We start from the raw sequence: 24783 nt of genomic DNA on the forward strand, positions 1-24783 counted from the left end.
AGAGGTAATAGGACATTATTTCTTACAGAAATTTGATGTGCCCTGTATGTAAAATGCTTTGCAGGTGCTGTGATGATTTTAAGAAAATCTCAAAATGGTTGCATTTATTTGCCTTTAGCTTAAAGATTGGCAGTTGGTTTGCTGAATGCCTTTAAGTTCAGGCTAAACCCATTTCCCTTGGCACAGTAATAAGCTCTTCTCTAGTATTCCTATTCCAAATTGTCATTGTGTCCCAGACATCAAATAGTTCCTTCACTTATAAAAACCAGATTGCTCTCACCTTACCTCTTAAGGCTTCAATGTGTAGTCCGTTTTATAGAGAGTGAAAGTCCAGTTGGAACAATTGAAAACATGGCTTAATGTAATGTGTTGGGCTACCTACTGGTAACCACAGGATGGGAGGGTTTTTTTTCGGGCAATTTGTCTTAAAAATCTTGAGTTTCATATAATTTTTTTAAATGGGCATTACTTGAAGTTTCTATTCTGCAGCAATGCAGTGTGCTGTTACTTCCTAACAGCGAAGCCCTTACTGTGACCCAAGTCTGTTTTAGTAACTTACTGTGTCAGTGAAATGAGTGGTACATGTTATGTTGCTTGACTAGACTCATTCAAATCACTTTTTCAAGTGAGAATTCTGTTTACAGAGGCAACACTTTCTTATTCTTTGCTCACAAAAGCCTGTATGTATTGAGCTAGGCAGCAATTTTTGTTTGAAGAAAGTAGTAATTGCTAAAGTTGCATGTCAAGATATTAGACATATAAAAAAGCTTAATATACAAAATGTATTTTCTAAATGTGTTTCTTCAGTTAAAGGCATTAGGATTTCCCGAAGGACTTGTGATACAGGCGTATTTTGCTTGTGAGAAGAATGAAAACTTGGCTGCCAACTTTCTTCTACAACAGAACTTTGATGAAGATTGAGAGACATTTTCTTATTTCACATCTCACACCAGTGCATTACACTAAATTTGCTCACTGGATTGTCTGGGATATTTGGGCTTACATTCATAATGCTTGGTGTATGGTGTATGGGGAGGGGCAAAGAAGAGAATATAGGCAGCAAAACAAAGAAAGCAGCAAGTATGTCTGCTTTAAATTAGCAGATGCAGAAAATAAAAAATAATATACAACCAAAAATCAGCTCCTGCAGACAATTAGTTCCTTCTCTAAACTGTAGGTTGACTTTTTCTAAGTGTTCACTCTTACTGTGTACTAGTTCCAGCAATGTAGTGTAATGCCCTGCTTCATGTTCCTTTCCACTTAGTACTGGTATGGGAAGTAGCCTGTGCTACTGGGTTCTACAATCTGTATTTCATGGCAACACTGGATAGCAGCTTTGTGAAATCTAAAAGATTGAGCAAATGTAAACATGAATGCCAAAATAATGGGTAGTTATTTTGCTTTTAAGATCTGTTAAAGCAATGCAAGGAGCACAGTATTTCGCATAATGCTGGATTAAAGTAATGTTAGCTTTTTTCCAAATGAAAACCCATTTCAATTAAAAGTGTCTTGATCATTGAGAAACACCATGCCCTTCTTTGCCGCTCTCAAATGATCTGAGAAGCTATAGACATACAGGTAAAATTACTATCCTGTTTACATCTTTTCTTTTGCGGAATTACTATTCACCTCAATGTTATGTTGCAGTAAAAGTTTTCAAAACAAGTAATTGCATGTTTGGTTTTGTTATATGCACTCTTGTGAATTGAATATTCTTTTTTTCTGCTAGCAAACAAAATGCAAGCTTCAATTTTGTTGAACCAGCTTTTACAATACAGCTGTAAGCATATGAAGATATTTGCATTCTGTTGCTCTTGAGTAGGTTGTAATGATCAAGCTATTTCTGTTCAGTAAAGACTTTCTTGGGTTTAGTCACTTTATGAGGAAGACAAGTTCATAACTTGAGGTATCAAGCAAACAGTCAAGCTATTCCAACCCAAAAAAATCTGCACTCATTAATACCTTTCATTGAAAATAAGCTCTAGTTACAGAGTTTTTAATCTTACTTCTTGGTGCATACTTGTCATGTATTTTGTTTAGTCATCATAAAATGTAAGAATCTTCCTTTTAATACATTGAATTTTGGAGACAATTTTGCCCATCATTGCAATGCTAGCAACGAAAACAAATTCTAATTTAATCTAAATCTATTATCTGCAATATTTCTTAAACACAGCTTGGGGATATTTTGTGGTTTTACTGTTGTATTCCAGTTACCTGGGTTACAAATTTATCTCTACAGTAACCACGAAAGTATTAGTGGTACAGCACAGAGATGTTGTACCACTAATGATATTAACCATTTAGTGGTATAACTAAATAATTATTTTCTGCTTAGGTTATGTATCAGTGAATTAACTACTTAACTACTACTTATGCTCAAAGTACAAGTCCAAGTGTCTTGAGAAAAGAAAATGAGAAATGCTGAAATGTTTGTATTTGTTTCTTCATTGTTGTCTGTAGTCTGTTAAATAATTATCTGCACAAAATAGTGAAATACATTAAAGCCTTTTACTTTCTCTTTCTATCCTTAGACATTTGTGATGTTTTTTCTAGATAGTATTTCAATAATTCAGATTTTATTCTTTTAAAATTTCATAGGTGTATAATCTCTAAGCAATCAGTAGCACAACCAAAATCTATCAGTAGGAGGTGTCATATCGCTAAATAGAAAATTAAGTCTTTCATAATCCTTTCATTTAGAGAAGTTAACATTAATACCTGAATCAACCAGTAGATTTCAGCTAAATAGGATTCTCAGTATATTTATGGACTGGAAAAGATGACTTTTGGTTTAATACTCAGCAGGCAAAAAGGGGTTATATGCTATATGTAAAAGGGCCAACTGCCAGGTACTTGAAAAATGCCAAATTGATACAAGGACTTCTTGAATGTACTTTACTACATAGCTAATATCTAAGCAAAAGTTTTTTTGTTTGTGGGAGTCTTCTGTGCTGATCAAATTGCTATCAGAAATAACCATTCCTTCTCTAGAAGTGTGGAGAGTAAAGCAAGAATGTCTGTGGGTGTTTCAGTCCACTCCCTCCAATTTTGATTCTGAAATGTATTTGAATTAAAGACTGTTGAGCTTGTTCTTTGTGAAAATGCTAGTAGCTTTGATGATTTGTAACTTTGTATGCTGAATAACTAAAGGGTTTATAGCTGCTGTGGTTGAAGCCTTGCTAGTAATTCTGTTCCCATTTTTCAGCAGTGAAATGATGTTTATGCGACTTCTGATGAACAACAGGTGTCTAAACTTATATGCTAGCAAAAACTGTGCAATCCGTTCAATAGCAGAATACTTGCCGCGGAGAATGATTTATCTCTCTCTTTGTAGTTGCTGCCAAAGGGAAGAATATATGGCACTTGTATGGTGTTGAGAAGGTGCAATCTGAACAAGTTGCCTAGATATGCTGTGCCTTGTTTTCTGTCAGGTACTACTAGGAATTGTCAGCACAGAGTGCTTTTCAGCTTCTTTACTGCAGATCTCTAAAGGATTTGGGGAGCAGTTTCCTCAGGGCTTTGGGAACAGTAGCTAAAAAAATAAAGTATTTCTTCCGAAGTTTTGGTACTGGAGGCCTTACTGTTCTTGTAAAACTTCTGTCTGCTTCAGTGAAAAGCTATTAATGATGCACTTTTAATTGCATCATGAATTTTAAAAAGTTACTCTGAAGTCATATTAATTCTATAGCTGCCTATTCTTATATCCTGTACACGGCTGCATTTTAATAGTATGGTTCATTAATCCTTGACCAGGATCCTCTTATGAATCTAGCTAAAACCCAAGCAATTGGATTGATGATGTGCTTTATTCTTACCACAGTAAGAGAACTTTTTAGGAATGTGAGATAATCACTTACAAAATCAAACCGTGGCTCTGATTTTAAAGTGTCGGGTTGAGCTTTCCTTCAAGAACACACATGAATGAGTGAAACTGGGAGACACAAAGCCAAGTCCTCAAAAGCAAGGAGATCTGTCATCTGTGTTTACGCTGGGTATTTTGGTTTATTTTACAGATATTTAGAGGCAGGCATGTTAGTGTTTATATTTTCTTACTGTTTTCTTTCAAACCCAGCTTTGTTTGTGCTCAAAACTAACTTAGAGTTTCTGCACTTCAAAATACTATATTATTCAATGGAAACAATAAGGTGGGAGTGAAGAGAGAACCTTGCCTGGTTTGGCGTGTGAACAAAGCGTTCAACATACTATCTTTTAAAATATGTAATTTTGAAACTACGGCTATGTGGTTGTGAAGCCACAAAGTATAAAATTTTGTGACTTCACTAAACTATCCAGAAAAGTAGACTTATTCCACCTGTGATGAAATGATGTACAGGAATAATGTAATTAGTAAATTGCCACAAAATATATGATTAATCAGTATCTCTGATGGTTGGAGTTTACAGCTATGGAGTTTGCAGCAGGCTGTAGCTGATGCTGCTGACTTCTAATTGCCAGGTGCCAGTGCTGTATTTATACCATAATATATGACCTGTGAGTTAAAAAAGGATGTTGACCTTCTTGGTTCTTGTTAGCACTCAGTGCCTTTCCTCCATCCTGATAGGGAGAAATACTTACTGGCTAGGCAAGAAAAATAAATATTAATTACACAATTTCACTTCAGTTCAATCAAAGCACATTTTATGAAGACACAAGCATCTGTGGTGCCTCTTGTCCAGACTGCAATGAAATTAATAAAGACAGATGCATATTCGTCAGTAATAGTAGCAGTCTGGAAAAATAGTAGTAGGCTCTGAAGATACTTATTGCCACTTCATCTCTTGCTTTGGCGTTTTCCTCAGGGAACTCTTACAGACAGTATCTGGTATATGCTTTGATAACTGAGAGGCTAAAAACAGTACTAAAATGAAGGATTTGTGTTGTATGTACCCATGCAGCTATGTTTAGAGACCCAGAATGCAAAGTTTTTTGCTTTCAAAATAGGAACCCTTCTATTTTGATATGGCTTGACACGTTAATATGGGTACTGTGTACTGCAGAGAGCAAGGAGCAACATCCTTGAAATTCTTGTTGCTTGAGATAGGGATTTTAGATGTAATAGACTAGGAGTAACCAGATACTCAGATATTCCAACAGGCAGCTCTCTTTGCCATCCCAGGGGGAAGGGTTCATTGCTGTCCTTGTAATGTGAGGTACTTGACTCTAAATGTGCAGCAACCAGGGATGAGAAAATGGGGCAATGTCTCCTGAGTGCCTGTATCTGTAGAATTGGTCAAAATCTTGTAAATTCAGGTACATATTTTTAATTATCTATAATGAAATGGTTAGTCTGGGTGAGATATGAAACAAAACAGTTAGTGCTGAGTTCTTGGGATAGAGATCTTCTGTAGGGGGAGGTGAGGCTGAAGCAGGGAGTCTACACCTGGAAGACGTAGTAGTGTTTGTGAAAGGGCATGTCTGAAAGGATTACACAGTATGGTGCAGGTCGAGAGGAATGAAATGGTGTGGCGGGATCAAATGGAAAATCAGCTGATGGTGGGACTCTATGTACAAACAAATGAGTTAGCTTGATAGAGATGTTAGGAACAGATGAACATTTATATTCACAGAATCACAGAATGCTTGAGGCTGGGAGGGACCACCGGAGGTCATCTAGTCCAACCTCCCTGATCAGGCAGGATCACCTAGAGCATATTACTCAGGATTGTGTCCAGATAACTCTATCTTCAGGGAAGGAGGCTCCACAGCCTCTCTGGGCAGCCTATTCCAATGCTCAGTCGCCATCACAGTAGAGAAGTTGTTCCTCATGTTTAGGTGGAACTTCCTGTGATTTAGTTTACACTCATTGCCTTTTCTCCTATCGCCTGGCATCACCAAAAAGAGTGGCCCCATCCTCCTGACAGCCTCCATTCAGTTACTTACACACATTGATCAGATCTCCCCTTCCCGAGCCTTCTCCAGGCTGAACAAGCACAGCTCCCTCAGCCTTTCCTTGTATGAGAGACCCTTAATGATTCTAGTAGCTCTTCCCTGGACTTGCTCCAGGAGCTCTATGTCTCTTTTATACTGGGGAGCCCAGAACAGGACACAGTACTCCAGGTGGGGCCTCACCAGGACAGAGCAGAGAGGAAGGATCACCTCCCTCAACCTGCTGGCAGCCCAGGATACCACTGGCCTTGGCCACGAGGGCACATAGCTGCTGTTCTCCAGGAGCCTCGGGTCCCTCTCCACAGAGCTGCCTTCCAGCAGGTCAGCCCCTAGCCTGTCCTGGTGCATGGTGGAGGTTATTTCTCCCCAGGCGCAGGACCCTGCAATTGCCTTCCAAGGAGACTTCAAAGACAAAGAAACAGTGGGTTCCTTTTCACACAGTAGCTCTTTGTCTAGCACTTGCACTTGGCTTCTAAAACCAGCGTAACAGAGGTGATAAAGAGTTTACAAAACAAAGAAGACAATAAAAACAAGCAAACCAGGTTGTACCTTGGCATAGGTGTCATAAACAACATGTAGTTTTCGGCAGTCAAATTGCAGGTGCACCTGCTTAAAGGAGAAAAAAAGTGATTTTTATTTCTGGCTACACATTGTGTGGTTGAGACCTGATCTGTTCTTTGAGTCTCTTCAGGAGCCTTCAGGAGTTGTTTGAAGTGAGAGAAATGAGTGATCCACCTAAAGTGTGCATTTAATAGTAATACTGCTTGTATCTCCATGTAAAACATTGCATTTCACTTTGGCAAAGGGCAGGATCATGCGGCATGTCAATGGAGCAATGCTGCAAAGTTCGTGTAGACAACTTGGGATTATGTCTCTTGAGTGTGAATGTAATTTGTGACCCATTAGTACGTGTCTTAAATTATAAACTGTGACCTGTGGGAAGCTGCCACAAAAGCTGGGAATACTCAGTCTCAGAAGAGCAGCAGGGTTAAGATGAGAAGCTATCAGAATATGTGAAATATGGCTATAAATCAACAGAGCCATGGGTTTTTTCAGCTGCAGTTAGAAATTGTTGCTAAATGAGTACGTAGCTGTATTGTTTTTCACATTTCTCACAATTTGATGTAGCTGGCTCACTGGAACACAAATATTGAGGTAAAATACACAAAAGACTATTTTGTACACCTGGTTAAAGTGTGCACACAGTGCCTAGGTTACTACTTTAAATCGGTAAATTGATATTCCTAAACACAACCTCAGTTTGCCATGAACAATAGTGATTTTGATCACATGCAGGATAGCAGAATAGAGAGCTGTTACTACCGAGTACAAATATTTGGCATGACCGTCTGTGGGAGAGGCATGTAAATAGCATTTAATGCTGGTTTTGTGTTATGGGTAGCCTTGTATTCTGAATTCAATTCAGAATTTGCTTGATTCGGAGTTGCTGGAAAGGATCTGTTGCTTTGCAAACTTATTGAAGAGTCAACTTTGTCAGTTCTGAATTGTATATCCTGCCACTGCTTAAAGGAGAGGCTAGTTGAAAGCTAAGAATCCAAGCGAGGAGAACCGAGATCATCACCTATGAAGTGATAAGACTGTAGCCTTTTTTTGGGAAGTCACATTACTTCAGCCTCATTTTGCATCTGTATGCTGAAGTCATGCATTTGATGCACTGTATCTGATGTTCATGCTGTCAGGTGGCAGAGATACTAAGTGGTGTTTTTAATGAGAGAGAAATACCATTTTGGAAGCTAGTGTGGCATGAAAAATAGGTTTGAGTAATGGGGCTGCTTCTAGTGCATAGGCAGAATTCTGCCATCTTCTGTGTATTTAGATTTTGAAATTAAAAACAGTGATGCTGCAGCTTCTTATTGCTGCACTGCTGGAGTCCGTAGTGTTGTTAGAATGTTATATTAATAAGACCTTAATAAGCCTTAATGTGCCCTAATATCTTTTAAATGCCTTCTATCTGAGTGTTTAAGTCTGTGCTTAATTAAATAGGTATCTTAGTGGTAAGATGTTATTTGCATGATTCTATTTTGTAGGTGGAGAAACTTGTTATCATATTAGTAATTCCACCTGAATTGGCTGTCGCATCATTTTCGTAGCCTGCATGGAACCATTAGTGTGTTTTACAACTGTCTGGAAGATTGGGTTTTTTTTCCCTCTTCTTATGTAGCTTCTCCTTGGGAGTTTTGCTGTATGGCAAGAAGAAATTCAGCAATTTGGAACACTGACACAAATTAAATTAAGAGTTTTGTATACTTACCTTTTACTAGATTCTGCTAATCTCCAGTCTTGTGTGTTTGTAGACACTCCAGTGCCCTGAAAACGGGTGCAGTTTTTTTTCTTTAGTGGAAATAGTAGCAGGGTCATTATTATGCAGTGGCCTTAATCAGGTGGAAGTTATAGGTTGCTTAGTTTTAACCCTCCTCTCCCTTCACTCTGACCTCTGCCACAGTGTTGCTTGTCTTCATGTTAACACTTAGATTTTTTAATTGTGAATTGTGAACGCTTCAGAGACGGAATGAAGAAAGAACAGTTCAGCTATCGAATTAGCAGCTACAGAGTGTAGAGAGAGATCACGGAAAGCTGACCAGGCTTCTTGTATGGCTGGCTTCAGGGTAACTGTGAGGAAAGTGGAGAAAGGGACAAAATGATTCATTGTGCGTTTGGGGCAAGAGAAGGTAAAATGTGTGCCAGGTTACTATGGCAGTCTGTGAAGCTCTGATGGGACAGAAGATTTTAAGTCCTAGGTTAGGAAGTCTTAACATGCAAATGAGGTGACTAGAGAGGGTAGATACCTGAAGAAACCTCTCTGCTGTTTGTGTGAAGGTTTTTATAGACAGAAAGTATGTGCAGATTGCAGTATCAAGGTTGGACTTAAGTCTAATAAAAATTGCTTCACTTTGCCATGCAAACTGAGTGTAATCTCATCGTGCCAGAATGTGCTACTTCTTAATGGAGTCTGTTATCCCAAATCTGAATGTGTAAATCTGAGACCACATAAAACTTCAGAGAGCTTGAGTGTAGAGGTAGGAAACATAGTAATTTGAGTTTGTGTGAGAGAATAGGCTAGAGTTTGATGATGTGCTTGATCAGAATACAGGCTATTTCGCAGATCTGAGCAGCTTACACAGTGTAAATGGCTAACAGTTACACTCAGAAAAAGTAATGACTATGAAGGACATGGGATGAGGGTTTTGGAAATATTGCCATTATGAGACTTTCTGGAAAGCTAACCTCACTAACTGAAACTCTGATTTACATGTTCTATTCTAACAGCATGTAAAATTTTTTTTTAACTTTTTGATCCTTTGATGTTTTTTTTCTAACTTTTCAACGTTAACCAGTCTGGAAGGAAACTTTCCGTGCTTGGTGTCTGCCTGTGACTGGGCTTTTTGTTGATTTGGGGTTTTTTGTTTTGCGGGGTGTTTGTTTTTGTTTGTTTGGGGGTCTTTGGGGGATAGTTTTTTGGATATGTTTCAGTTAAAAAAAAATATCGGGGTAAGGGGAATGCATTATTTTTTCAAATTTAAAATTTGAGCAGAGGTACTCCAAATATTCTTTGATGTAGTCACTATTCTTTTTCTACCTATGTGCTTTGGGGCCAAGAAGAGGAAAAATTAGGAGGCTTGAGGTTTTATTCTTTGACTTCCAGTGCCCCGGCAGAGCTTCTTTGTTGCAAGAAGTCTGGATCATCATGCTCAGGTTGTATGTAGCAAGTTAATGTTTCTGACCTATTCTGAATATGCTGATTTTACCATTCATGCACAAAACACTTGTGTACCTTTCATGCACAAACCTTATCATTTTAGGCATGAAAAGGCGGCTGTTCTTGACTGCTGTGAGAAGTTAGAGCACTTGAAATCTGTAAGCTTGAAGTTTGGCCAGGACTAGTGGAATGGAAGAGAGCACAGGGAATCAGGATTTGCTTAAAAGAAGCAGACTTTTTGAGCCACTTGGACTAAAACCAAACAAAAGCAAATGAGACTATATTGTGCTGTAATAATAACTTTCATTTACAAGTATAGAATCATAGAGTAGTTTGGGTTAGACTTTCAAAGGTCATCAACCAACTCCCTGCAATGAGCAGGAGCATCATCAACTACACCAGGTTGCCCAGAACCACATCCAGCCTGGCCCTGAACGTCTCCAGGGATGGCACATCCACCACCTCTCTGGGCAACCTGTGCCAGTATTTTACCACCCTCACTGTAGAAAATTTTCTTCCTCATGTCCAGCCTGAATCTCCCCTCTTTTAGCTTAAAACCGTTACCCCTTGTCCTGTCACAACAGGTCCTGCTAAAATTTTTCTCCCCATCTTCCTTATAGGCCCCTTTTAAAAAATGAAGGGCTGCAATAATGTCTCCCCGGAGCCTTCTCTTCTCCAGGCTGAACAACCCCAACTCTCTCAGCCTGTCTCCATAGCAGAGGTGCTTCAGCTCCCTAAGCATTTTTTGTGGCCTCCTCTGGACAATCTCCAACACGTCCATGTCTTTCCTGGGCTGAGGACTCCAGAGCTGGGCACAGTACTGCGGGTGGGGTCTCAACAGAGCAGAGTGGAGAGACAGAGTCACCTCCCTCAACCTGCTGGCCATGCTTTTTTGAATGCAGCACAAAATACAGTTGACTTTCTGGGCTGAGAGCACACGTTGCCAGCTCATGTCCAGCTTTTCATCCACCAGCACCCCCAGGTCCTTCTTCTCTGAGATATTCTCAATCCCCTACATCCCCAGCATGTACTGATACTGGTGGTTGCCCTCACTCAGCTGCAGGACCCTGCAGCTGGCCCTGTTGAACCTGAGGTGAACGTGAAGTTCTCATGGTCCCACCTCTCAAGCCTGTCAAGGTCCCTCTAGATGGCATCCTGTCCCTCGGGTGTATCAACTGCATCACGCAGCTTGGTGTCATCTGAAAACTAGCTGTCAGTGCACTCAATCCCACTGTCCATGTCACTGATGAAGGTATTAAAGAGTACTGGTCCCAGTATGGACCCCTGAGGGATGTACTACTTGTTACTGGTGTCCACCCAGACACTGAGCCACTGACCACTACTTTCTGGATGCGACTGACCATCCAGCCAATTCCTTATCCACTGAAACAGTCTACCCATCAAATCCGTATCTCTCCAGTTTAGAGAGAAGGATGCTGTGGGGCACTGTGTCAGAGGCTTTACACAAGTCCAGACAGATGACACCTGTAGCTCTTCCCTTGTCCACTGATACAGTCATTCCATCACAGAAGGCCACTAGGTTGGCCAGGCAGAACTTGCCCACAGGGAAGCCATACTGGCTGTCCCGAATCACTTCCCTGTCCTCCATGTGCCTTGGCATGGCTCCTAGAAGGATCTGTTCCATGATCTTCCCAGGCACAAGGGTGAGGCTGACAGGTCAGTAGTTTTCACGGTCTTCCTTTCTACCCTTTTGAAAAGTGGGTGCAATGTTTCCCTTTTTCAAGTCACCAGGGACCTTGCTTGAGTGCCACGACTTCTCATCATGGAGAGCAGCTTGGCAACTACATCAGCCAATTCCCTCAGGACTCTGAAATGCATCTGGTCATGTCCCATACACTTATGTATGTTCATGGTTCCTCAAAGGGTCAATCGAGGTCTCCACTGATAACATTTTTATTAATTTCCTGTTTTCCTCACTTTTTTTTTTTTTTTCTTCCTTGCTTATGTATTATTTTGAGATGTTCCTTTTCTATTTGGCAACAGTTTTGTGGGCAGCTTGCAGAAACTGTGCAGATCGCAGGGTATGAATCACCAAACTATGGCACATTCAACTCTGGAAATGAGGCCTGAGAATCTGGACCATTGCCTGTCCTCTGCTGTCAGCAAATATCTGTGAAGGGTGCTAACACAGTTTATGTCATCTTGTTCTCTTGCTATTCTGCTTGGATAATATAACAGTTATAAGTGGCTACTTTAGATAAAGTGGAAAGGGTGGGCTAAGGATCTCCCAAGGTCCCTGGTTGATCCAGTGTCTCAAGTTTAAGTACTTCCATCATGCAACCTTACCATTCTGGTGTGGACATAACTTCTGTGAAGGCTTCTCCTCAATTTTGTTGTTGTTGTTGTTGGTTTTGTTTCAGGGGGTTTTGATTGGAGATTTTTGTGGGGCTTTTGGTTTTTTGGGGGAGGTTTTTGGGTTAGGTTCTTTTTTTTTTTTTTGTGGTGTGGAGGCTGACTAAAGAACATTTGAATACTCAGTTCTTCCACCTTCATCCTGTGTCTCCATATTTTAAGCAGACCTGTAACAGTGAACAAAGCAAGCTTGGCTGACACTCTCAGTTTTTAAAAAAATTCATCAGAGATGTCGACACAAGTTAGATTAGGCTTAAATTCATTTATTAGGTTTTGATGTGTGAGGAAACAAGTTGCAGAATTGGGTAGAGTTAGCTGCCAGTTCTCATCTGATGATGTGGAATATTACCATAAATTGAAAAAAAAGGACTTTTGAATGGCATATAAATACCCCATGTACCTCTATAATTACTGTAAAATTGTATGTTGTTCTTTACCTGGTATGGAAGCAACTTCCCATTTGTTTATTTTCAGAAGCATTGCCTCTGCTGTGGGCTTATCTTCTCATCTCCTTCTCCTCCAGCTAAAAGCATCTATTAGTGTCTGTGAAAAATCTTCTTTACGAAAGGCAAAAGCCCTCTCAACTAGCTGGATTGTGTGGATTTTATTTTTTTTAACAGATCATCCAGTTGAAGAACATTAATTTTTAAAAGTGTAGACTGAAGTAATTTTAGAAAATGGTGTTAGAAAAAGCAGTTAGTATTTGCAGGTCAGCCATACAGCTTAATGACCTTGTTAACTCTGTGCTAGGAAGAAATGAATAGAGTAAATCAGAAATATCACACAGATTTCAGTGACCTAGACTCCAAGGCTTGCCTTGGAGAAAACCAGTTGAGTACCTTGAGTGAGTTGTCAGAAGATGGGAGAAATTGCATAACAGAGTCCCTGTATTGCTTAAAAGTTACGTGCCGAGATTGTTCTGCTCTAAGAAACAGGGTACTATTTCACAGTGTGAAAGTGTGAAACTTTTAATTTAGTTTAAAAGTTTGGGGTTTCATACCTTTCTGGTAAGTGCAGAGCAATGCAGGTGCACAAGCCAGTGTTTTCTTCTCAGGGTTGGTGTCTAGCTAGATGTTGCTTCCTTTGATACTTGACAATGCCATGATGGATTGCCAAGGTGGGTTCATTTACTTTGTCGGGATATCTTTAATTTCAGCTTGTAACACTGATGATTAAGAGGGAAGTAGCACAGTGGCATTTGTAACCAGAATTAATTTTCTTTGTCAGCAGGTTCTTTCTTTGGGTGGAAGGTGGGAAAAGGTGGATATCTGTCCTACTTCTTGTAACAGCTGGCAGGGAAAATTAAAGTCTTTTGCCCCTTACCATTGTGCAAGTAACTCCTGTCACGTCTTCGCCTCAGGTTTTTGGGCTTTGGAACTTCCACATTCCAGTTGTCTACAACGAAAAACGAGGCTGAATCAGTCTGCCAGTCCACAAGGTGTAAAACAGCATAGTATTTAGCACGACTTTCAGGAGCCAGAAGGTCAAGGCTCCTTTTCATCCACGAAAGTAATGCATTTGCTTCTCGGGAGATGCTTGCTAAAATGTCTCCTGATCCTTTAAGGGCGAACTGCTTTGGTCTCCATGCCACTAAAGCACTTTATTCAATGAAAAAAGACAATCTAAAAAGGAATGTCCATGTGAAAGTTTCTCAGAGGATTTGTCACCTGGTAATCTGTGAACAATTAAGAGCAAGTTGGGGCTGGGAGCAGAAATTCCTGTTCTGGAATGACAGGGCAGGAGGCAGAGTCAAATGAGGTGCTGCAACTGACTGTGCTATTTCACTTCAAAGAAACCCCTCATCAGTCCTGAAGTTACATGCACCTTTCTAGCTGTCAGAAAATGGAGGGATAGAAGACAGCCTTTTCTTCTCAAGCCTGTATCTCTTGCTAATGCACACAGTCCGAGCTACCTCGAGCCTATACATTCTTAACCTTATTCCCGAGTGCCAAAGTGTGTTGAAAACCAATAAACAGAACTTCCTCCAGTGGGTGTGGAAATAAATATTCAGGCTAAGAGAGAACTCTGCTGTGTTCCTGAATGCAGGTCTGCATTTTGAGTGCCTCTCTGCCCATCTCTGTTCAGATTTGAGCCCCAGCAGACCAAGAGGTGATGGCAACAAAAAAGCCCTGCAGTGGGTGGGTATTCAGAGCAGACAAAAGAGCTACCTGTTGACCAGGCAGTGTCACATCGTACAGGGGTTTCTCACCAAGAAAACAAATAGTGATACTGCAGTAGTAAGTGTGAGAACAATGTACTTGGTGCTGTGAAGGACTCTAGATGTGCTCTGGCAGGTTAGGAACAAGTCTTTCACAGCATTAGGTTACTTAGTCTGAGAGCCTGAAAATACACTTGTCTGCTTTTTAGACTTTTATACATTATAAAGCAGTGGCTTGTTTGAAAGGTGCCTTTTTTTTCTGTATGTATCTTTGATTATATTAACAAATTAAAGAACTTGTAATTGCCTTTGAAACAATCACTCTGGCAATAAATGGAGACTCCGTGGTAACTTGAAGGTGTAACTGAGGAAATGAGGGAAGAAGGAAGTTTTTCTCAACATCCCTGTCCAAAATAACCCTGGCACCCCCCAGATCTCCTCTCTGTTGCATCTTGGTCTCACCTTATGAAAAAGACGCTGGTGCCTGAATAAAAATGGAAGCGTGATTTGTATCAGTTGGCCCCAGGCTATATTGCACCACAGTGTATAGTAAATGACCCTGTTAGCTCTCCACTTGTCCCTGCAAGTCTCTTGTAATCATCATGGAAATCTCGCTCACATGAGGAACAAGCTGATCTGTAGGTGTTCTTGCTTATGGCAGCTGTAAACCAGAGAGGAGGATTACATGTGTGATACCAAGGTAGGTGGGGCTCTGTAAGAGACACTTGAATTACACATCAGCTTGAATGTAAGTTTGAGTTTTGTGGTTCAAACAAAGTGGGAGGCTTTCAGTGCCCAAATGACAGCTCAGCTTTTGTGGGAGTTTTGGTGAGTGTTTGGTTTCTTCAGAAGGATGTCAGTTGTCTGAAAAATGTTTTAACGTTCTTGAAAGTGGATCCCTAATACTAAATTTCTGGCAGCTGGGTCATTTGTCATCAGCACTGGTGACTTTCATCACTTGTAGCAAGAAAAAATTTAGAAAAAGTTTAATTAGAAATTAGCGTAGTTTTAGTAACTAAAGCAAAGGGGAAGATCACTTGTAAAGAACAGGTCAACTGACATATAGCCCAGTCTGTACTCCTACATCTAGGTTAGCCTGCATCATCTCTGCTTTCGTGTGAAGAAGTTGGCAGTGCTGAAGTCAGGTACTAGGCTGCTTTAGGCCTGATGTAGGCTGATAATGGCCCTTCTCAGAAGATGCCGCAGCTTGTTTTGAGAATCCACTCATTGTGTGAGCATGAATGTTTTACTTTGAAAAGTCGAGTTGTCTTTGATGACCTGATCATTTGAGCACACATACTGCAATAAAATGTTGAACTGGGGAAGTAGGTTTTACTTGTCCAAATAACAAAAACCGAAACAACTCCCTCCAAGTAGTCCTGTGAGTGCCAGAAATAATAAAGTCTGGTTACTTGTGGGTTTGTGGCTCTTAATATACCTTGAGCTCTCATAGAACTTTTCCCTATGTTGGGATGTTTAAAAGTCTTTTCTTTCTTTTTGAATTTTTTGGTTTCTAACTGCATATGGATGAGTTCCCCTTGCACTTTGCTTTTCTGCAGCATGACAGATTTGCCTTTAGCTGCTTAATCTCCTAGGGGTGCAAACCTCTGCCCCAGTTAAATTGTTGAATTAGGTTTGGGGGAGGATTGGAGATGGCTGAATGACCACAACATACCTGAATATATCAGTCTTGCTGATAGAACTTCTTAGGAAACAAAGTTCTCTTCAGAAACTCAGCAACCCCCCCCAAACCCTAGAACTGAACCCTAAATCCTCAGTGGCATATAAACTTGTCACCATCAGTTCCCTGTGTGCTGTTTTGGACACTTTCCTCCACAGAGAAGGCCTAAAGCTATCCAGAATTTCTTGATGAATAGCCGGTATTGGGCCATTCTTTTATTTGCTGATGGATATCTCAGCTGCTTCAGTTTTCCCAACTGCCTTTCTGAGTAGGGCTTTTTTAAGAGGCCTTTATTTTTTTTAAAGTGTCTAATAAAGACGCAGTTACCTTCAAGCTAAAGCATGTAACAATCTGTGTTGTGTTTCAGCTATTTTTTTAAACTTTTCCAGGTCTCCCATTAACCCCTCAGCAGGCTTTGTCAGCACGCTATAAAAGCAGTATGTTACAAATGTTCCAGTCCTCTTCACAATGGCACGCTGGCTGCTGTGTGAGTTTCAGATGACACTTGATTTTTTTTCCAGACCTTTTCCAGAACAGAAGGAACTGAAACAAAGACTGTGAGGTTCCCTCTTGGAAATTCCACTTCTCTTTCCAAAGAGCACTATAAGGAAGGCTAGGCATTAATAGTAATCAGACACTGTTCAGTGTGGAGGGCTGACTAGCAAGCCATTAATTTTCTTTGTGCAATAGAGCAACAAAGAGTATTGCAAGGGCCAAAGCATCCACTGATGTAAATTATGATAGTTTTGCTGGTCAGCAGATTCATATCCCTGCATCCCAGAAGAGAACGTGTCACTGAGAGGTATTTTAGTGATTTATACCATCAACATTGAGGGAGACAAAAAAGCAACATTAAAAAAAGAGAAGGCTCTGTGGAGACCTTCGAGAATCTAAAGGGGGTCTAAAAAGAAGCTGAGGAGGGACTTTTTATAAGAGCAAGTAGTGATGTGACAAGGGGTGATAGCTTTAAACTGAAAGAGGGTGGATTTACATTTGACATTAAGAAGTTCTTCGCTGTGAGGGTGCTGAGGCGCTGGCACAGGTTGCCCAGAGAAGCTGTGGCTGCCCCGTGCCTGGCAGTGTTCAAGGCCAGGCTGGGCGGGGCTTTGAGCAACCTGGTCTAGTGGAAGGTGTCCCTGCCTATGGCAGGGGGTTGGAACAAAACGAGCTTTAAGGACCCTTCCAACCCAAACCATCCTATGATTCTGTGATTGTATGATATATGGGGCATTACAGGCCTACTTTAAAGCAAAAAAAAAAAAAAAAAGAAGAAGCAGCCTACACTTTGTAGTTAATTTGCAAATGAGGTTCTAGCAACTGTTCATACAAGTAGTACGATTGTATGGGCAGGTGGTTTTGTTAAATATGAGGCTTTTTTTTTTTGTAATTACTGACTTGACAGATGAAATAACGTTAAGTAAGTGCAAATTAGTGCCCTACTCTTGCATGTATTCATATGAGAAAGTTCTCAGACTTCAAAGGATTTACTCACATGAGCAAAATGAAATGCAGAACTGTCGTGTTTTCATTCTCTTTTTTCTAGGTTGATGTCTCCTAATGTAACTTCTGGTCCTTCATTCTGAAAACAGACTAAGGTCCTCTGGAAATTCGTAGTCTAATTTCATTACCTGCTATAAACAGCTCTTTTTTTTTCTTCTTTTATTTTCTTTTGACTCTTTTCTTCCTTCCCCCTCTCCTCACTCCCAGCCTTGTCCAAACAGTAGATTAGTTTGCTGTGCATTGCTTCCTGGGTATTAATGAAAGGCTGAAATTAACTTCTGCCTGATGACGCTCTTGCCAGAACATGCAGCCTGGTCAGTCATCAAAAACATGACAGATGTATTACTCATCACTCTGGAATAGCCAACTTCTGCATGTGTAGGGGACATTCCTGGTCCTGGGCAGGTGTCTGAAGAAGTCCAGATGAACACAGCCAAGTTTGCAAGGGGCAGTGTGTGTCTGCTGCTGAATTTGATAGGGATCTGCCTTCTCCATGCTGTTTGTCTCACAGTGATACTCCAGAACAATTGCATGAGGCTGGAGCTGGGGAGTGGAAGGAGGAGAGGTCAGTAAAATTATCCTATGGGCTGACAGCTAACCAAACCTGTTTAACACTATAGGTTGTTTGTACAGCATATATACTGGTGCATTTTGTATTCAGAAGACTCAAGTGACTTGGTTTACAGATACGGTTCCAAGAGTAGGAACATGTGTCCCAACCAAAGGGCATTATACCTTGGATAATTCAGCCTCATTAGTCCTGAATGCCAAAGGCACTAGATTCCACCAAAGTTGTGAGATGGATATTGGTTCTGTCACCAAAATCTGCTATCACTCACATTACTTCTCACTGAAGTTTTGTATGTAAATTTGTATGCTCTCTTGGGGTGTAACATTCTGCTTTTTAACCAGATTAGAAATCCTGTTCTTGCCCCCTCCATCTGCAGTGAACCCTTCTTTATGTCTGATTCTGACACTTCCGAGGCTTATCTGCAGGTTTGTATCCATGCCTCTTGCTTCACAAAGGTAAACACAAACAAGTCCTTCATGTAACTTCCATTAAATTTGATGGCATTCTTTCCACTCACTTCAATGGCACTCAGAATTAGTCTTTCATCTTGTGTTCCTAGAAACTGGTTTGCCAGTTTCCCTTTTTGTTCTTCTTGTTCTGGCCTTTGTCTCCATCGTGTCTAAGCACTTCAGCTAGCAGTAGATTATTCTGTCTTGTAATGCTGCTCTTGTTCTCTGTTGCACGATGAGGCTGGGGCATAATAGTGTCTCCATTATTCTACATCTCCCATCTTTAACTGAGGGTAAGTAAGTGGCAAAGATGAAAGGCCAGATTTTCAACATCTGAATGATAGTCTGGTGTGATTTTTTCAAAGGTATTTAGAAGCTTCAGAAACCATCACTTTGTTCTTGTTTCTTTAAGCCCATAACTATCCTGAAAAGACCCAGCATTAACTAGCTTGAGAAAGGTCATGGGGAAAGTCTGTTGCAGAGGAGCTGAAGAGGCACCAGTTCCATACCTTCTTCTAAATGCTCCCTCTTCTGAAATATGGACATCTCTCAGCCTTGGGCCTCACCAGCCACTGGCTTTACAGGCAAAATGTCGGCAGCAAACACCTGAGAAGAGCCCTGTATGGAAAAGACACTCTTGGGCAGCATGTCATGGTGGATGTGGCCATGTTTAAGCATTAGAAGGCTTCTCTCCCTTTTCTTAGTTAGCAGTTTTCATTTCAAGGATCTAGTTGCATGATTTAAGAGAAATCTAAATAGGGCTAACATTTGTAAGGCTTAAACCTCTCAGAGGGACCATTGTGTGAGTAAGAGTAGGCTTTCAGAGGAAAAGAGCAGCCTAGTTGACAGAAGAGGGTTCCTTTTACTGATTGTTAGCTGAAGCAAACCACCAAGTTGAACTTTAACTAAACAAAACCATATATATGTCAAGAAGGAACAAGACCAAGGGTAAAGAACAATCTTTGCCTATCCAGCTCATTGAACTGGGAACCATTCCTCATGAAGTCAGAGGAGAAGCCAACCTAAGACCGTAACAGGAGAACAAAGAAAGAAGTTCAGCCAAAGGTCAACAAAGATACGACCACAGGGGTCCCAAAGACCCTCGGGACCCTTGCCTAAAATAAACTGTGTATTATAGAGTATATTAATATAATTATGCTATTATAATTATATTAATAGAAATTATAATATATATAAGATTTATGGGAATTATAATGTATATTTATGAGAGAAATGCTTATAAACAAGAAACTTGTAAGAATTGACATGCATGTTAGGTGAACCTATCCCCTGTGCATCCAGCACTGTAATAAGTAATGCTGGCTTCTTAACGCTACACTGATATTAAGGAGTTTCATTCTCCCGACTTTCAGTGACATAGTGACTTGTTGCTTTCATACAGAAATTATACAGGAGACACAGCGATGAGAGAGATGAGAGATCTCAAAACACTCTTAAGTCTTACCACCTGTTGACATAAACCAGCGCAACCCTCCAGCTCTTAGCTTACCTAGAAGATTTTGCCTGATTTATGGCTGCTCTACAGTGTTCAGATTTGCAGGCTATAGTGATTAATTATGCTAGCAATTAGTTGTACCTCCAAAAATGGAGTCCCTCATTAAAGCCTGGCCCAAGATGTCAAGACCTAGCATTTCACCTGGAATCTTTGAAGTCTCTGAATGTTGAAAGTCTAAGAGTAGTAATAATAATAGTAATTATATATAAACTCATAAACACTTTCTGTATGTGTCACAGCCACATGAAGGGCAGACTAAAGCACATTGATAAGAATGCAAGAAGCAGCAGAACAAAAATTTGAAGACACTGACTGCATGTCCTCATAATGAACATCACTGTTTCAATAGAAAATGTGTCCCTTTGACCAAATATTCTTCTCAGTTACACTGGTACATGTTGAGGGCATTTCATAGCGTAACTGAGTCACTAAGATTACAGAGAGAATGACCGGTGTTTTCTGAGGTTAGTATGACTGGTCAGCTAATGACAGCCATCATATGAAAGTGTTGCTGAATGACTGCTTGAAAGATTCATGGAAGTATATCCTTGCAACCTTGGCTGACAGGTAGGAAAAGGTCATTAAAATAATCTCTGGAATATGGCAATGGCCAAGGTTTGCTCCAGAAACTGCAGTGTTAGGGAAAAGATTGAAGGTTTACAAAATAGGAACTGCCATTGTTGCTTAAGGAAAGTTCATGGCCCATAAACTCAAGAATATTTTGAGCCAACAGTATAAATGGTGGGAACCCTGCTGCTCAAAAGACCTTTTCCAGTTTACAATAGATGAATAATTCTTCCTGAGCCTTAATAAAGCCATCTGGAGAAGGTTTTGCACCTTTTGTCAAATGGTATGGTTGTGGCCCTGTACAGAAAGAGAAAAATGAAGTTTTGAGCCTTCCCAAGAGAAAACCTTGGAAGCCAGGAATCAGATATCCACAAGGACTGCTAGCTGGCTAATTAATAGTTTTAATAGCCCCCCCCCCAAGATGGGGACAATATTGTTATTATACCGACCTGAGACCAAAATGACATTAATAACCTGTGGTGTGATTTCCTTTCTTCGTTCTTCTTGTTTGTTGGTTTTGATGGGTGGTGGGGTAGAGGGGAGGGAAGAGAGAACAGGGCCTTAATGCTAGATAACCTTTCCAGAATTAAGTCAGACCAGAAAAGAGTTTTGATCCAAAAAAGTTCTGGGTCTTTTTTTCCCTCTGGGAGAGCTCAGAAGCTGAGGAAGCAAAGCATGCATGTGAATATAGTCTTAATTGTTCTCTCCTGTGGCTTGTGCAGAGAGGAGGGCAGGATTTAAGAATACTTCAGGTGCTGAAGTTGGGTGCTGGGTGCAGGAGCAGAGTACCAACCTGCTCCCTGGAGCTGGGAGTTAAGATTAAGCCTTTGCGTGAACCTCCTTAGCAAGGCCTGTCTGTCCTTGCCTTCTCAGACCTGTTGCCGTATGTGAAATGAAACATCTTATGCACTGCGTTTAAGGACTCGCAGCCCGTGGCTGTAGCCTGTACCAGGTAATGAGCAATACTCCTTTAAAGCAGCACTGGAGTTTGAAGTTAATATGAGTGTTCTGGTGAACACACACCACTCAAGGAGCTGTTGGGTTTAGAAGGTAGGGTATTGGTTCAGTGCTGGGGACATATCAATACTTACCTTCACCACTGATTTCCTGTGCATTTTAGGGTAAGTCCTTTGCCTTTTTAGCACACAGACTGATACTATCATGTTTCCAAGCCTGGGGTGATTGCTTTGTAAGTGGAAAGCTGTGTTATTTTAACTTTGTTGTGTAGGTGAAGTATAATCCTCAAAAGAATGGACAGTCCTGTGCTTATTGCCTCATGACCATTAAGGTCTCAAAATAAGTACGAAACACAGAATCACAGAATTGTTAGGGTTAGAAGGGACCTCTGGAGGTCATCTAGCCCAGTCCCCCTGCCTGGAGAGGGCCGCCAAGAGCAGGTTGCACAGGAACATGTCCAGGTGGGTTTTGAATGTCTCCAGCGAGGGTGACTCCACAATCCCCCAGGCAGCCTGTCCCAGTGTTCTGACACCCTTAACGTGAAGAAGTTCTTCCTCATGTTGAGGTGAAACTTCTCGTGGTTTAGGTTATGACCATTGCTGCTTGTCCTATTGCTGGGCACCACTGAAAAGAGTCTGGCACCATCCTCCTGGCAGCTGACTTTGAGATGTTTATATTCATTAATGTTGAATAGAAAATGAAATCTGTGAGTTGTTTTTGTTCCAGAGCTGAATCAGTGAAACGCTTCCAGGAGGCCTGAGATATTGCTTTCCAATATCCTGCGCAATGAGAGGGTTGGACTGAATGGTGTAATGGATTACTCTGATCACAGGAATCTAAATATCTGAGACCTGTTTTCTGGATCGAGGCTTCTGGGAGACTGCACTTCCTATGAAAGTCTGAAAGCTTTTTTCCAGAAAAGAGACATCCTAGCTAGATTAGTTTGCAATCCATAGACACTGGTTACAGTTTAAAGCATAGGAAGGGAAAGGGCACATAGCATGAAGTCTGTAAGTAAGAATGTAATGGGCCACATTTCGAGGAAGTAGCAGTGAATTTAGAAAATTATTTAGATGGACTTTACAAGGAGGTACCAAGCATAATTCTGGGAAATCTGAGGCCTTGTGTGTTTAACTTCCTGGAAATCATGCATTGCTTTTGAGAATATAGGCACTTAGGGCTTCTGAGTGGTTCTGAATCCCCAGGTCCACTCAACTGTCCTGTCGTTCAGGCTCTGTCACAAAGATCTGCAGAGCTGGAAGCCAGGGAAGCTAATCAGCCTTGCAATAAAATACCTGCTGCTCTTCTGCCAAGTTTTTCTGCCGAACAAAGGTATTACCCTTTTAGGAGATTAAATTATGACAAGCACAGAAGATAAAGTCACAAGAACTTCATTTCTGAGATTTAGCCCCATGATCCTTGCTGACAATCTGTGTAATTTAATGCCGAGGTCAAACAACCACTTGCCATGCCCATGCCAACCTGACCTGCTGTAGGAAAGCAATTTCTTCTTCATATCTATAAACAGTCTGGGGTTGGTTGGGTTTTTTTTACTTCTTGAAATGTAATGAGGACACGTTTGTTCCCAGCAGCAAGTCCTGGCCAGTGTTAATGTAATCTGTGCTTCCCCTACCTGAACTCAAGCACTAAAACTTCTTGAAAAAATGAGAAATGTATGGAGGAAAAAAGGAAATTTGTGGTGTTTTTTGAATTCCAGTGTAAAACAGAACAGTATTGATAGCTTCGACTAGGCCAGTATTGTCTAGTTTCAACTGCTAGCTGCTTCAGCACCTATCTTTGTTGGCAAGCATGAGATATTTTCTAGCATCTGATGCCTTTTCCATGTGCCAGTACCTGGGCTGAGCTGTGTCTCAGTCTCAGTGCCTCCCATTCTCCCTCTGCATTCTTTTTCAGGAGCTTTCCTGTTACTCACAACCCCTCTTTGTTTATATTTGTCATCTGATCTCCTTGTGGTGGGAATGGGCATGGATTAGCTAAAAGAGGCACAGGACAGCATCCCACTCTGTTGGTATGGCTTATGCTCTGTGCCCAGAGACAGTACTAGTTTTTAGCTCTACCAAAAAAACGTTTTATAACCATTAACCAGTCGCTTCAGATCACTCTGTAAGGATGACCCATCCTCCTTAGGTTTTACTATCCTATAGCCTCTGAGTCATCCACTGAGTTTGCCTGCAAAGATTTGGCATTATTGTCTAGATAGCGGGTAATCAAACAAAACAATATTGCAGCAAGAATTCCATCTGGGGGTGTTGGTAAAACAGACCCACACATTTCTCATGATCTCATTAGCAACCACAGGACTTGGAAGACCTATCACTGGAGAGAGTGTTTATTCATATCGTGTCTATCCTCTTAAACCTCCATAATGCAAGATCTTACAAGCAACTGTAAGGTAGAACACCTTGGAAAATTCAAGTATATCAAGTCAACACAGTAATCTCATTGAAATAAAATGTTTATTCCATCAGGAATGCTGGCTGGTTTTAATTACGTCAGTTAGGCTCTGTCAGTATATCCCAGAAGTAATTGTCATTTTGCTCTGTGAAGGAATTAGTCTGAAGCACTAGGAATGAGGTGGTGCTTTGTGCTCTGGCTGTTGGCAATTCTTCCAGAATTAGAAAATGTTTGTAATTCCTTGCAGGCACAAACATTCCTACACCAGGTGCTCATTTCTGCTGCAGACCAACTACAGTTACATGATGGAGAACAGCATCCCGTTGTTAATCCTGCCCCAGCAGTCTGTTCGGATGGAGGTCACTCATGCCAGCGCTGTACCGCCTCACTATGAGCTCTTACAGCTCAAGTGCCATGCTTGCTTCAGTGAGAAGAGAGTTGGCCTATGTGTGTGCACGTTGCACGTATGGAATGTGTAAGATTATCTGTGAAAGCCTCTGTGGTTGTGAAGTGCTCCCTTGTGTGTCCGAGGATGGCTTAAAGGGAATGGCTGGTAACTGCAGTCTGCAGGCTCTCACAGTAGGCTCTATTTGCAGACGTGAATGCAGGGTCACAAGAGGTGTTAAACCCTGCTTAATGCCGTCAGTGTTGCCACATTTAAAATTCACAGACCAAAGAGACTCGAGGCTCCTCTGCTGCATGTGTTGGATTGGTTTTGTGCTGCTTTGTTTTCCAGTTTCCTCCGACTGTAATTTTGTCTTGCCAGCTCCAGTGTGGGGGGAAAAAGTTGAAATGCAATTCATAGCTAATGCTTACTGAACCTCTTTTAGAGGTCTGTGAGATAGCTAAACACGACACACATCAATTAGCCAAACTGCAGAGGAAGTCTGCATAATGTAAATTAGCACTTTCTGCAGACTTCCTTTACTCTTAATGACCCTGTATCAAGGAATAGGTGATGTTAAAATACATAATTAAGGGCAGGTGGT

At 40.9% G+C, this 24783-nt stretch overlaps 1 protein-coding gene across 3 annotated transcripts in view; it reads left to right on the forward strand.

The window, feature by feature from the left end:
* RAD23B (RAD23 homolog B, nucleotide excision repair protein) overlaps nt 1–3100 on the forward strand; it is a 36575-nt gene extending 33475 nt beyond the window's left edge. For all 3 annotated transcript variants that reach the window (XM_030512751.1, XM_030512752.1, XM_030512753.2), the window contains one exon: nt 808–3100. In XM_030512751.1, the coding sequence (XP_030368611.1) occupies nt 808–921 (114 nt within the window). In that variant the 3' untranslated portion in view covers nt 922–3100. The remainder of the gene's footprint in view (nt 1–807) is intronic.
* The last annotated feature ends 21683 nt before the right edge of the window (nt 3101–24783 follow it).

This window comes from Strigops habroptila, chromosome Z, assembly GCF_004027225.2.
Source record: "Strigops habroptila isolate Jane chromosome Z, bStrHab1.2.pri, whole genome shotgun sequence".
In the NCBI taxonomy this organism is placed as follows: domain Eukaryota; kingdom Metazoa; phylum Chordata; class Aves; order Psittaciformes; family Psittacidae; genus Strigops; species Strigops habroptila.